The following is a 12,618-nucleotide window of genomic DNA, read 5'->3' as shown; positions in this document are numbered from 1 at the left end:
TTGCGAATGGTACAACTCAGTTTTATTGCTAACATTTATTTACAGTGGTAAACTGGTTACTGAGGTTCGATCATAACCCTAGAATCTGTGGACCTATTCCTAATACTATCTTGTCGTGGCACTCAGCACATGGTGAAAGTCTGAGTGGCTTGCTGTGAGCTCTGTGCCCTGAGCTGTCTCCTGCTGGAATGCCCAGGAAGTGTTGTGTTCCCTGTTTTGTACTGTGTATGCTCTTGCCTGTGATTGGCTGTGGTGTTGTGTGTGTGTTGATTGGTCCGTTGATCTGTCCATCAGTATGTATGTATGTTTGTGCTATGATGTTTACCTGAATATCATGACAGATGTTTGTCCCCATCTCAGTCCTAAATGGCCAACTCCAGATCCTGAGACTGTGACCCCATATTCTGGACCTCCCCAGTCAGAGGAATCACGATTCCTGCATCCAGTCTGTCCAGCTCTGTCGGAATGTTCTACGTTTCAATTAGACCTCCACTCATTCTTCTAAATTCCAGTAAGTACAGGCGCAGTCAACCCAATCTCTCCTCATACGACAGTTCTGCCACCCCAGGAGTCAGTCTGGTAAACCTCCATTGCACTCCCTCTATGGCAAGTATATCCTTTCTTAGATAAAGAGGCCAAAACTGCACAGTTACTCTGGGTGTGGTCTCACCAAGGCCCCGTACAGCAGCAGTAAGACATTCTTGCTTCTGTACTCAAGTCCATTTGCAATGAAGACCAACATACCATTTACCCCCTATCTGTTGCTGTCCCTGCATGTTTGCTTTCAGTGAAGGTGCACTGGGACACCCATGTCTCAACATTTTCCAATCTATGATAATAATAATAATAATCGCTTATTGTCACAAGTTGGCTTCAATGAAGTTACTGTGAAAAACCCCTAGTCGCCACATTCCGGCGCCTGTTCGGGGAGGCTGGTTTGGGAATTGAACTCGCGCTGCTGGCCTTGTTCTGCATTACAAGCCAGCTGTTTAGCCCACTGTGCTAAACCAGCCCCTCTATCACCATTTAAATAATACTCCATTCTGTTTCTCCATCTGATTTGGATAACGTCACATGTATCCACATTATACGGAATCTGCAATGTATTTGCCCACTCACTCAACTTGTCTAAATCACCTTGACGTCCTTTAACCTCCTCACCACTCAAATTTCATGATGTCAGCAAAGTTGGAAAGATTATATTTGGCTCCCTCATCCAAATCATTGATGTATATTGTGAATAGTTGGGGTCCAATCACTGATCCCTGAGGGACCCCTCTAGTCACCACCTGCCACTTCGAAAAAGACCCATTTATTCCTACTCTCGGTTTCCTGTCTGCGAACCAATTCTCAATCCTTGCCAATATATTACTCCCAATCCCATGCACTTTAATTTTGCATATTAACCTCTTATGTGGGACTTTATCAAAATTCAAATGTACCACATACACTGGTTCACCCTTATCTATTCCACTCGTCACGTCAAACTCCAGTCGGCTTATCAAACATGATTCCCCTTTAATAAATCCTTATTGACTTTGTCTAAACCTGTTGGTATTTTCTAAGCATCCTATTACCGCATCCTTTAGAATGGAATAAAAAGAAGAATAAAATAGAATTTAAGAAAGTCTCACTCCAGAGAATTGACCGCATAATCCAGGCTGACACCCCAGTGCTGTGCTGAGGGAGTGCGAGAGTGCCAGAGGTGCGATTTTTTTTGATGAGATGCCGGCCCGTCAGGTAAATGCAAAAGATTCCATTGGACTATTTTGAAGATGAGCCGAGGATTTCTCCCCACCCTCCTGGCCAATGGTTATCCCTCAATGAACGTCAGTCTGATCATTATCACCTTGCTGTTTGTTTGACTGCCATATTTCCCTACACTACATTAATGATTGCACTTCAAATGTACTTTATTGGCCATAAATCACTTTTGGACATCCTGCGGTTGTTGAGGATATGTTGGGTGCGATTTAAAGGCCTTGTCGCGCCCGACGTGGTGTCGCCATGAGGCTGTTGAATCTGACGAGAGCCCTCTCGCGGGATTTGCCACGCTCGAAACGCCTTGCCAGATTTAACAGAGGCTTGTGAGATGTCGCGATCTGGATCTCGTCCTCACTGGGTGTGATCCAGATCAGCATATTTAAATGAGCCGAATACTACATGTTCCCAGGATCCCCTGGTGTCAGGGAGCTGATCGTCCCAACTGGGAGACCTGACCAGGGAGCCCTTTAGTTCTGGTTCCCACAAACGTGGGACAGTTGTAATGGCACCTGCGGTGAAGGGGGAGGGGGGGGGGGGCGCTCCCGGGGGGGAGAGGGGGTGCTCCCGGCTCCCGGGTGGTCAGGGACAAGCAGGGTGGCACTATGACACTTCCTCTGGCACTTGTGAACCTTAGCACTGCCTTCGCATCCCTACAGTGTCAACAGGGCACCCTGGAAATGCCAGCCTGGCACTGACATTGTGCCTGGGTAGTACTGCCAGGTTGGCACAGACACTTTCAGTTTGCCAAGGTGGCAGTGCCAGGGTGCCCAGGTGACATGTTGGCACTGCCAAAGATTGGACCCCGGGGTGCCTTACCGGGGAGGGGGAAGGGTTCCCATTGGGCCTCCCTCAGGTTGTGAGGGGGAGGGGGTGAAAACAGGGGGTAGAGGGAGGCTGACAAGAGGGGCAGCCAGACAAAATGGCACCCCGATTTGCGAGGAGTGATTCCTGCTGGCTTCTGCTCTCCAGCAGCAAATGACTCTAAAGTGTAGCCTCAGTGGAGAAAAACTCCTCAAGGCCCAAAAAACTGGCAAAGTGTCATTAAATAGCGAGGTGTTTCCTAATGCTGAGAAACACCCCGCTAAACGTGCCCAAAACCGGACGTGGATTTTTTTCCCGGTTAATAATAATCTTTATTGTCACAAGTAGGCTTACATTAACGCTGCAATGAAGTTACTGTGAAAAGCCCCTAGTCGCCACATTCCGCCGCCTGTTCGGGGACACGGAGGGAGAATTCAGAATGTCCAAATTACCTAACAGCACGTCTTTCGGGACTTGCGGGAGGAAACCGGAGCTCCCGGAGGAAACCCACGCAGACACGGGGAGAACGTGCAGACTCCGCACAGACAGTGACCCAGGCCGGGAATTGAACCAGGGTCCTTGGCACTGTGAAGCAACAGTGCTAACAACTGTGCTGCCGTGCTGCTAATTGTACTATGCTCATCGTGCCCTCTAGAAATACAGACCTCTCCAAGAAGTTAATACCATCTCCATCTGGTGGACTGGATGAGTAGTTGCAACTCTGAATATCATGACTACCAATTCCTGATACACTGTCAAGTTTGAAATGAATATGAATTACATTTAAGGTTGAATAATCACTATTGTGGGAACATCATCTTCATAAGGAGCTGAGCAGTTCCCTACTTGCTCAGGGAAATTATGGATGGGAAATGAATCATAGAATCATAGAATTTACAGTGCAGAAGGAGGCCACTTGGCCCATCGAGTCTGCAGCGGCTTTTGGAAAGAGCACCCCAGTTAAGCCTGTGCCTCCACCCCATTCCAGTAACCCCACCTAACCTTCCTTGGACACTAAGGGCAATTTAGCCAATCCACCTAACCTGCACATTTTTTGGACTATGGGAGGAAATCCACGCAGACACGGGGAGAATGTGCAGACTCCGCACAGACAGTGACCCAAGCCAGGAATCGAACCTGGGATCCTGGAGCTGTGAAGCAACAGTGCTAACCACTGTGGTACCGTGCTGCCCTGGTGATTAAGTTTGTTTTTTGTGGTAAATAAAAATTAGAGCAAAATGTTACAATCCATGGTGCAAATTTTCAGAACTAAATAATCAAATGAGAAAACAAACCTAAATTCCGATTTTCAACAGAGAATGTTAGTTTTTGTATCAATTATTGGAGTAGAATATTTTCTCGATTGCAGTTCCGATAGGTAAATCTTGTACAAACGTAATACTATCCAATCCCCTTTTGAAGGCTACGATTAATTCTATATATATAGCTCCCATTGGATAGTGTCTACTTGGGAATTGAGAGCTTTACATTTTAAGAATACATTTTCATTGGTTGAAAACCAATTTAAATCCCCATCAAACCTTCCCAGGGCAGAGAGACGAGTGTTACATGTTCAATATGATGGAAAGGATAGAATGGGATGTAGATACAATATATTAACACCTGTGGGGAAGATAAGAAGAGGGGGCCATAAATATATACCAGAGATTGATGTGAATGTGGAACTCGCTATCACCGGGACTGATGAGGTGCATAATTTAGACACAGTTAAGAGGAACTTCGATAACCAGCTGCGTGAGAAACAAATACAAGGTTATTCTGATTGGGTTAGCTGAAGTAGGATGAACAAAGGCTGGAGTGGAGCACCAATCCCGTCAGGAAACAAAGCCTGGCCTACTTTTGTGTTGTAAGTATTTTGTAACACAACGTTAGATACAGAGTACACTGTCCCCATCAAACACTCCTAGGACAGGTACAGAATGTGGTTAGATACAGAGTAAACCACCTTCTGCACTCTCCCGATCAAGCACTCCCAGGACATACAGCACGGGGTTAGATACAGAGTAAAGCTCACTACACTGTTCCCATCAAACACTCCCAGGACAGGTACAGCACGGGGTTAGATACAGAGTAAAGCTCCCTCTACACTGTCCCCATCAAACACTCCCAGGACAGGTACCGCACGGGGTTAGATACAGAGTAAAGCTCCCTCTACACTGTTCCCATCAAACACTCCCAGGACAGGTACAGCACGGGGTTAGATACAGAGTAAAGCTCCCTCTACACTGTCCCCATCAAACACTCCCAGGACAGGTACAGCACGGGGTTAAAGACAGAGTAAAGCTCTCTCTACACTGTTCTCATCAAATACTCCCAGGACAGGTACAGCACGGGATTAGATACAGAGTGGGCAGCACGGTACCGTAGTGGTTAGCACAGTTGCTTCATAGCTCCAGGGGCCCAGGTTCGATTCCCGGCTTGGGCTACTGTCTGTGTGGAGTTTGCACGTTCTCTGTGTGTCTGCGTGGGTTTCCTCCGGGGCTCCGGTTTCCTCCCACAGTCCAAAGATGTGCAGGTTAGGTGAATTGGCTACGATAAATTGCCCTTAGGGTCCAAAATAGGTTAGGTGGGGTTACTGTGTCATGGGGATAGGGTGGAGGCGTGGGCTTAGATAGGGTGCTCTTTCCAATGGCCGGTGCAGACCCGATGGGCCTAATAGCCTCCTTCTGTACTGTAAATTCTATGATTCTATGATAAAGCTCCCTCTACACTGTCCCCATCAAACACTCCCAGGACAGGTACAGCACGGGGTTAGATACAGAGTAAAGCTCCCTCTACACTGTCCCCATCAAACACTCCCAGGACAGGTACAGCACGGGGTTAGATACAGAGTAAAGCTCCCTCTACACTGTCCCCATCAAACACTCCCAGGACAGGTACAGCACGGGGTTAGATACAGAGTAAAGCTCCCTCTACACTGTCCCCATCAAACACTCCCAGGACAGGTACAGCATGGCTTTCTCAAAAGGAGGTCGTGTCTGACAAATCTGTAAGAGTTCTTTAAGGAGGTAACAAGCAAGTTAAACAAAGGAGAATCAGTGAACGTGATTTATTTAGATTTCCAGAAGGTCTTTGACAAGGTGCCGCATAGGAGACTGTTAAATAAGTTAAGAGCTCATGGTGTTCAGGGTAAGATCCTGGCATGGATAGAGGACTGGCTGACTGGCAGAAGGCAAAGAGTGGAGATAAAGGGGTCTTTTTCAGGATGGCAGCCGGTGACTAGTGGTGTGCCTCAGGGGTCTGTGCTGGGGCCACAACTTTTTACAACATACATTAATGATCTGGAAGAAGGTACTGAAGGCACTGTTGCTAAGTTTGCAGATGATACAAAGATCTGTAGAGGGACAGGTAGTATTGAGGAAGCAGGGGGGCTGCAGAAGGATTTGGACAAGCTAGGAGAGTGGGCAATGAAGTGGCAAAAGAAATACAATGTGGAAAAGTGTGAGGTTATGCACTTTGGAAGGAGGATTGGAGGCAGAGACTATTTTCTAAATGGGGAAATGCTTCGGAAAGCAGAAGCACAAAGGGACTTGGGAGTCCATGTTCACGTTTCTCTTAAGGTTAATGTGCAGGTTCAGTCGGCAATTAAGAAGGCAAATGCAATGTTAGCTTTCATGTCAAGAGGGCTAGAATACAAGACCAGGGCTGTACTTCTGAGGCTATATAAAGCTCTGGTCAGACCCCATTTGGAGTATTGTGAGCAGTTTTGGGCCCCGTATCTAAGGAAGGATGTGCTGGCCTTGGAAAGGGTCCAGAGGAGGTTCACAAGAATGATCCCAGGAATGAAGAACTTGTCGTATGAGGAACGTTTGAGGTCTCTGGGTCTGTACTCGTTGGAGTTTAGAAGGATGAGAGAGGATCTTATTGAAACGTACAAGATACTGCGAGGCCTGGATAGAGTGGACGTGGAGAGGATGTTTCCACTTGTAGGAAAAACTAGAACCAGAGGATACCGTCTCAGATTAAAGAGACAATCCTTTAAAACATAGATGAGGAGGAATGTTTTCAGCCAGAGGGTGGTGAATCTGTGGAACTCTTTGCTGCAGAAGGCTGTGGAGGCCAATTCACTCAGTGTCTTTAAGACAGAGATAGATAGGTTCTTGATTAATAAGGTGATCAGGGGTTATGGGGAGAAGGCAGGAGAATGGGGATGAGAAAATATCAGCCATGATTGAATGGCGGAGCAGACTCGATTAGCCGAGTGGCCTAATTCTGCTCCTTTGTCTTATGGGGCTAGATACAGAGTAAGGCTCCCTCTACACTGTCCCAATCAAACGCTCCCAGGACAGGTACATCACAGGGTTAGATACAGAGTAAAGCTCTCTCTATACTGTCCCCATCAAACACTCCCAACACAGGTACAGCACTGGGTTAGGTACAGAGTAAAGCTCCCTCTACAATGTCCCCATCAAACACTCCCAGGACAGGTACAGCATGGGCTTAGATACAGAGTAAAGCTCCCTCTACACTGTCCCCATCAAACACTCCCAGGACAGGTGCAGCATGAGCTTAGACACAGAGTAAAGCTCCCTCGACACTGTCCCCATCAAACACTCCCAGGACAGGTACAGCACGCAGTTAGATACAGAGTAAAGTTCCCTCTACACTGTCCCAATCAAATGCTCCCAGGACAGGTACATCACAGGGTTAGATACAGAGTAAAGCTCCCACTATACTGTCCCCATCAAACACTCCCAACACAGGTACAGCACGGGATTAGATACAGAGTAAAGCTCCCACTATACTGTCCCCATCAAACACACTCCCAACACAGGTACAGCACGGGGTTAGATACAGAGTAAAGCTCCCTCTACACTGTCCCCATCAAACACTCCCAGGACAGGTACAGCACGCGGTTAGATACAGAGTAAAGTTCCCTTTACACTGTCCCCATCAAACACTCCCAGGACAGGTACAGCACGCGGTTAGATACAGAGTAAAGTTCCCTCTACACTGTCCCCATCAAACACTCCCAGGACAGGTACAGTACGGGGTTAGATACAGAGTAAAGCTCCCTCTACACTGTCCCCATCAAACACTCCCAGGACAGGTACAGTACGGGGTTAGATACAGAGTAAAGCTCCCTCTACAATATCGACCTAGTTTCTTTGCTGTAATCTCTCTCCCTGAGTCGGTCTCTCTATGTAAGGACATTCTGCAAATGCCAGTGGGAGACCTTGCTCGCCGATTGTCGATCAATAGATTACTGCAACAAGACTAAACCATTTGTTAACCCTTTGATCGATATTTCTCTACTTACCTTAGCCGAGCAACCTCACTGTCCATCTATTTAACCAGACAGGCAAGAGAGAAATTGATTCCTTCAACTCTCTCCAGTTTCTCACTGAGGCTGAACAGACAGAATAAGGAGCAAAATGAGGTCAACTGGCCTTCAGATTTGGGAAGAAGGGTTTCTGATTCAGCAATTTTAACTCATTCCTCCCTGGTCCAGTCTGTACGGATGGGGGGAGAGTGATGGGACTTGATGCTTTTCCATGTATCATTCAGTCATGTTGCGATGTTTTCCTTCTTGTCCATTCACCCTGGTGAGCTGCTGCATTGCAATGCGAGCCTTTTCTACTTTCCTGGAAAAAGAAACAATTTTCCCTAACCGGAGGCCACCTCCATACTCCTGAATCTGACTGGAACATTATCCAAGGTCTTCAACGCTCCCTTTCAGGGCACCACCTTTCCTCCTTGAGTTAGCCAAAAGGTTTTTTATACGAGGACTGACTGCTGAGAATTCACCTTCTCCTGAACAGTGGGCTCCAACATCCAGCTGATTGAGGCCGTTTTCACTTCTTAGCAGTAACCTTCACAGATGGCGTGGTTCCAGTTCCTCAAGTCCTGCAATCCTTTGCTGTCTTTTGAGGTAACTGAGCATCAAGCTCCCGGAGGGAAAACAGAAAGATCCTTTCTGAAGCTCTGTCTATTGGAGTGCTGCAAATTAACCTGTGCACACTGGCAGGCAGGATGTGATTGGTTTTCCTGGTGTTTTTGGAACGGAATCCTTTGCAGCATCCCCTGGGACAGGCCCAACTTAGTATTATTCAGTAACAGTCTTGCAGAGTCTGCACACGAGTCCAGCTGCATTGCCCTCTGATTGATGCAGTCTTTGGAAATATAGATTTTTTTAAAAACAGAGCTTTACAGCACAGCAATATGCAAATAAAGCTGCAGAGGGTAAAGGCTCAGCTGCATGATGACAGCAGCACTGAAACTAGTGCAGGCTGGGTAATTGAAGAGAAGGATCCCCCATTGATGCAGCCTATTAATAGGGAGTTCTCTTATCAGGACCCTGCTTAAGGAGGGTGGTCTTATCAACAGGACCCATCAACCAGGGGCTGGTTTAGCACACTGGGCTAAATTGCTGGCTTTGAAAGCAGACCAAGGCAGGCCAGCAGCTCGGTTCAATTCCCATACCAGCCTCCCCGAACAGGCGCCGGAATGTGGCGACTTGGGGCTTTTCACAGTAACTTCATTTGAAGCCTACTTGTGACAATAAGCGATTTTCATTTCATTTCATTTAAACAGGCTGGTGTCACTAAAACTCTCTCCCCGCTTTCAATGATGTTCCTTCAGCGCTTCCTCAATGCCAACCTTTCGTCTACCTGTCCTAATAAACCCCCAGTGTCAAATCTTGCGTGGTAGCTGTCGTGTTGGGTGTTCCGATACACAAACGAACCAACACGGTTGTAGAAATGAAATGAAAATCGCTTATTGTCACAAGTAGGCTTCAAATGAAGTTACTGTGAAAAGCCCCTAGTCGCCACATTCCGGCGCCTGTTCGGGGAAGCTGTTACGGGAATTGAACCATGCTGCTGGCTTGCCTTGGTCTACTTTCAAAGCCAGCAATTTAGCCCTGTGCTAAACAGCCCCTAGAACTCTGTTTTATTATTCTGTACAATAATAACTGTTAACTTCTGGCTGTGGTTCGTACTTCACCAGCTACCTGTGGACCCAGCCCTAGCACTATCTTAGTGAGGCACTCAGCACATGGTGTATGTCTGAGTGGCGCGCTGTGAGCTCTGTGCTCTGAGCTATCTCCTGATAGAATGAGCGGGAACTGTGGTGTTCCCTGTTTTATAGTTCGTGTGCGCTCACTGGTGACTGGCTGTGATGTTGTGTGTGTGTTGGTTGGTCCAACTGCCTGTCCATCAGTGTGTGTGTGTGATTGTACCATGATATTTAATATGGATATCATGACAGTAGCTAATCCTGTGAAGCACCTCTGTACCCTTTGTTACATTAGCGGTACCTTATAAATAGAAGCTGGTCTCCTGCCATTGTGGTTACTTCTGAACCGGGGGGGGGGGGGGGTCAGCTTTGTGACTTTTTGTAAAGCGGGGGGCTCACGATCAATCCCCCCTGTACCAGGGTGGAGAGGGTGGGTGTTATCATCCCTGACTATGTTGGTTAGAGCACATGCTGAGTGAGTGATGTCTTTGTTGGTCTTTGTTTCATAGAATTTACAGTGCAGAAGGAGGCCACCCGGCCCATCGAGTCTGTACCGGCTCTTGGAAAGAGCACCCCACCCAAGGTCAACACCTCCACCCAATCCCCATAACCCAACCCAACACTAAGGGCAATTTTGGACACTAAGGGCAATTTATCACGGCCAATCCACCTAACCTGCACATCTTTGGACTGTGGGAGGAAACCGGAGCACCCGGAGGAAACCCACGCACACACGGGGAGGATGTGCAGACTCCGCACAGACAGTGACCCAAGCCGGAATCAAACCTGGGACCCTGGAGCTGTGAAGCAATTGTGCTAACCACAATGCTACCGTGCTCCCTTGCTCTCCTTGATGGACCAGGAGATATGCAATAAGGCCTGGGCTTCAGGGTCAGAATTTAAGACTGGGTTCAGTTGAGATACTTTTACATTTTTATACCTCCAAATTTGAAAGAACATCCATACTTCAGTAACTATCTTGGATCTCAAATTCCGTTCTCGGGAATTAGAAACTGTCCTTATTTTACAGCTAGGGAACAGGCCGTCAGGCATTTTCAATACTTTGGTTACTGACAGTGTTTTTTTCCACACCATCCCCAATCCTTTTAGTCCACCTTGGCTCCAGTATGGAAGTTATGGTCCAACCGTATGTCGTCAAGCTGAATGGTACTTCGGCCAAACTGACCTGCACTTTCAACTCTTGCTATGAGGTCAATGAAAAGCGTTTCTTTTTAAATTGGACCTATTCTGAATGTGAGGACTGCCCTCACGATCTGGTAAGTGTTTTATGTTTTGCTTCATGGTTTAATTGGGAGGTGCAAGATGCTTCGTTTTGGAAGAGTGTCTCTTTGCAAACTCTAACCTCCCTTGTCTCTCCAAAGTCTTTGAATAAAATTTATAATGTTTATTGTCACAAGTAGGCTTACATTAACACTGCAATGACGTTACTGTGAAAATACCCTAGTCGACACATTCTGGCGCCTGTTCGGGTACACGGAGCAAGAATTCAGAATGTCTAATTCACCCAACAGCGAGTCTTTCGGGACATGTGGGAGGAAACTGGAGCACCTGGAGGAAACCCACGCAGACACGGGGAGAACGTGCAGACTCTGCACAGACAGTGACCCGAGCCAGGAATCGCACCTGGGACCCTGGCGCTGTGAAGCAACAGTGCTAACCACTGTGCGAGCGTGCCGTCCTTAAAGGTGTTGGCTCCTTTCCACACCATTCCCACCTCTCTGTAATTCTGTGCAGGAATCTCTTTGATTGGGTTCCTCCTGTCTGCGGCAGCACTGAAGCAGCCCTTATCAAAGTCAGAAATGGCATCCTACATTATTGTGATCCTGGTAAACTATCCCTCCTTTTCTTTCACCCTGTCTGTGGCCTTTGACCAGACAATCTTCCAACATCTCCCCTCCATCATCCAGTTGTGTGGAATTGCTTTCCACAGGTTCAACTGTGTAACCGTATCTAACCACAGCAGCAACCTCTCCTGCAATGGTTTTAGCATTCTGTTCTCCCTACATTTCCTCTGGAATTTCGCAAAGACCTGTCCTTATCCCCCTCCTATTGATTATCTACATGATGTCCTTTAGTGCCATCATCCAAAAACACAACATCAGCTAATGGGGTTAAGTTTTGCATCAGGTTTATGCTGGCAACGCTGAGCTCTACCTCAGCACCACTTCCCTCAACCACTGACTGAAGTTTGAGTCCCTTCGGCTGTAGGCTATGTAAAAAATGTTTAAAACGGCTGGTACACATGTGGTCCGCAGAAACTTTAGATCGCGACCTACGGTCCACGTAAAGGATAAGGTTGGGAACCGGTAGGGTGATGGGATGGCCCAGTTTGGAGCACTGGATGCAAATAGACAAATGAAGGGGTGCTATGGTGGTCTTAGTGCTTTCAGGGGCAGACCATAACTTCTCTCTTGGCAACAGCAGTTTGCATTTACGTAGTGAAGTACATAGGAAAGTACTACAAGGCATTCAACAGGAATGTTACCAAACAAAATTTGGCACTGGGCAGCACGATAGCACAGTGGTTAGCACTGTTGCTTCACAGCTCCAGGGTCCCTGGTTCGATTCCCGGCTTGGGTCACTGTCTGTGCGGAGTCTGCACGTTCTCCCCGTGTCTGCGTGGGTTTCTTCCGGGTGCTCCGGTTTCCTCCCACAAGTTGCGAAAGACGTGCTTGTTAGGCGAATTGGACATTCTGAATTCTCCCTCCGTGTACCCGAACAGGTGCCGGAGTGTGGCGACTAGGGGCTTTTCACAGTAACGTCTTTGCAGTGTTAATGTACGCCTACTGGTGACAATACAGATCATTGTTACAAGGAAATGTTAGGACAAATGACCAAGATCTTGTTCAGACAAGTACGTTTTAAGGAGCATCCTGAAATAGGAGCAGGAGGTAGAGAGGTGAAGACGCTTGGGGAGGGAATTCCAGAGATCAGGGCCCACACAGCTGAAAGCAAGGCCATCAGTGATGGTGCAATTAAATTTGTGAATGTTCAATCGAGCAGAATTGAAGGAGCACCGGGATTTCAGGAAGCTACTGGGCCAGACGAGATTAC

At 47.4% G+C, this 12,618-nt stretch overlaps 1 protein-coding gene across 2 annotated transcripts in view; it reads left to right on the top strand.

The window, feature by feature from the left end:
- The window catches only part of LOC140398151 (sodium channel regulatory subunit beta-2-like), a 30,652-nt gene that overhangs the window by 5,431 nt on the left and 12,603 nt on the right, over nt 1–12,618 (top strand). For both annotated transcript variants that reach the window (XM_072486470.1, XM_072486471.1), the window contains exon 2: nt 10,654–10,820. In XM_072486470.1, the coding sequence (XP_072342571.1) occupies nt 10,654–10,820 (167 nt within the window). The remainder of the gene's footprint in view (nt 1–10,653; nt 10,821–12,618) is intronic.

The sequence above is a fragment of the Scyliorhinus torazame genome, chromosome 21 (genome assembly GCF_047496885.1).
Source record: "Scyliorhinus torazame isolate Kashiwa2021f chromosome 21, sScyTor2.1, whole genome shotgun sequence".
NCBI classification, from domain to species: Eukaryota; Metazoa; Chordata; class Chondrichthyes; order Carcharhiniformes; family Scyliorhinidae; genus Scyliorhinus; species Scyliorhinus torazame.
Note: the sequence above shows the minus strand (reverse complement) of the source record. Positions and strands in the feature narration are given on the sequence as shown.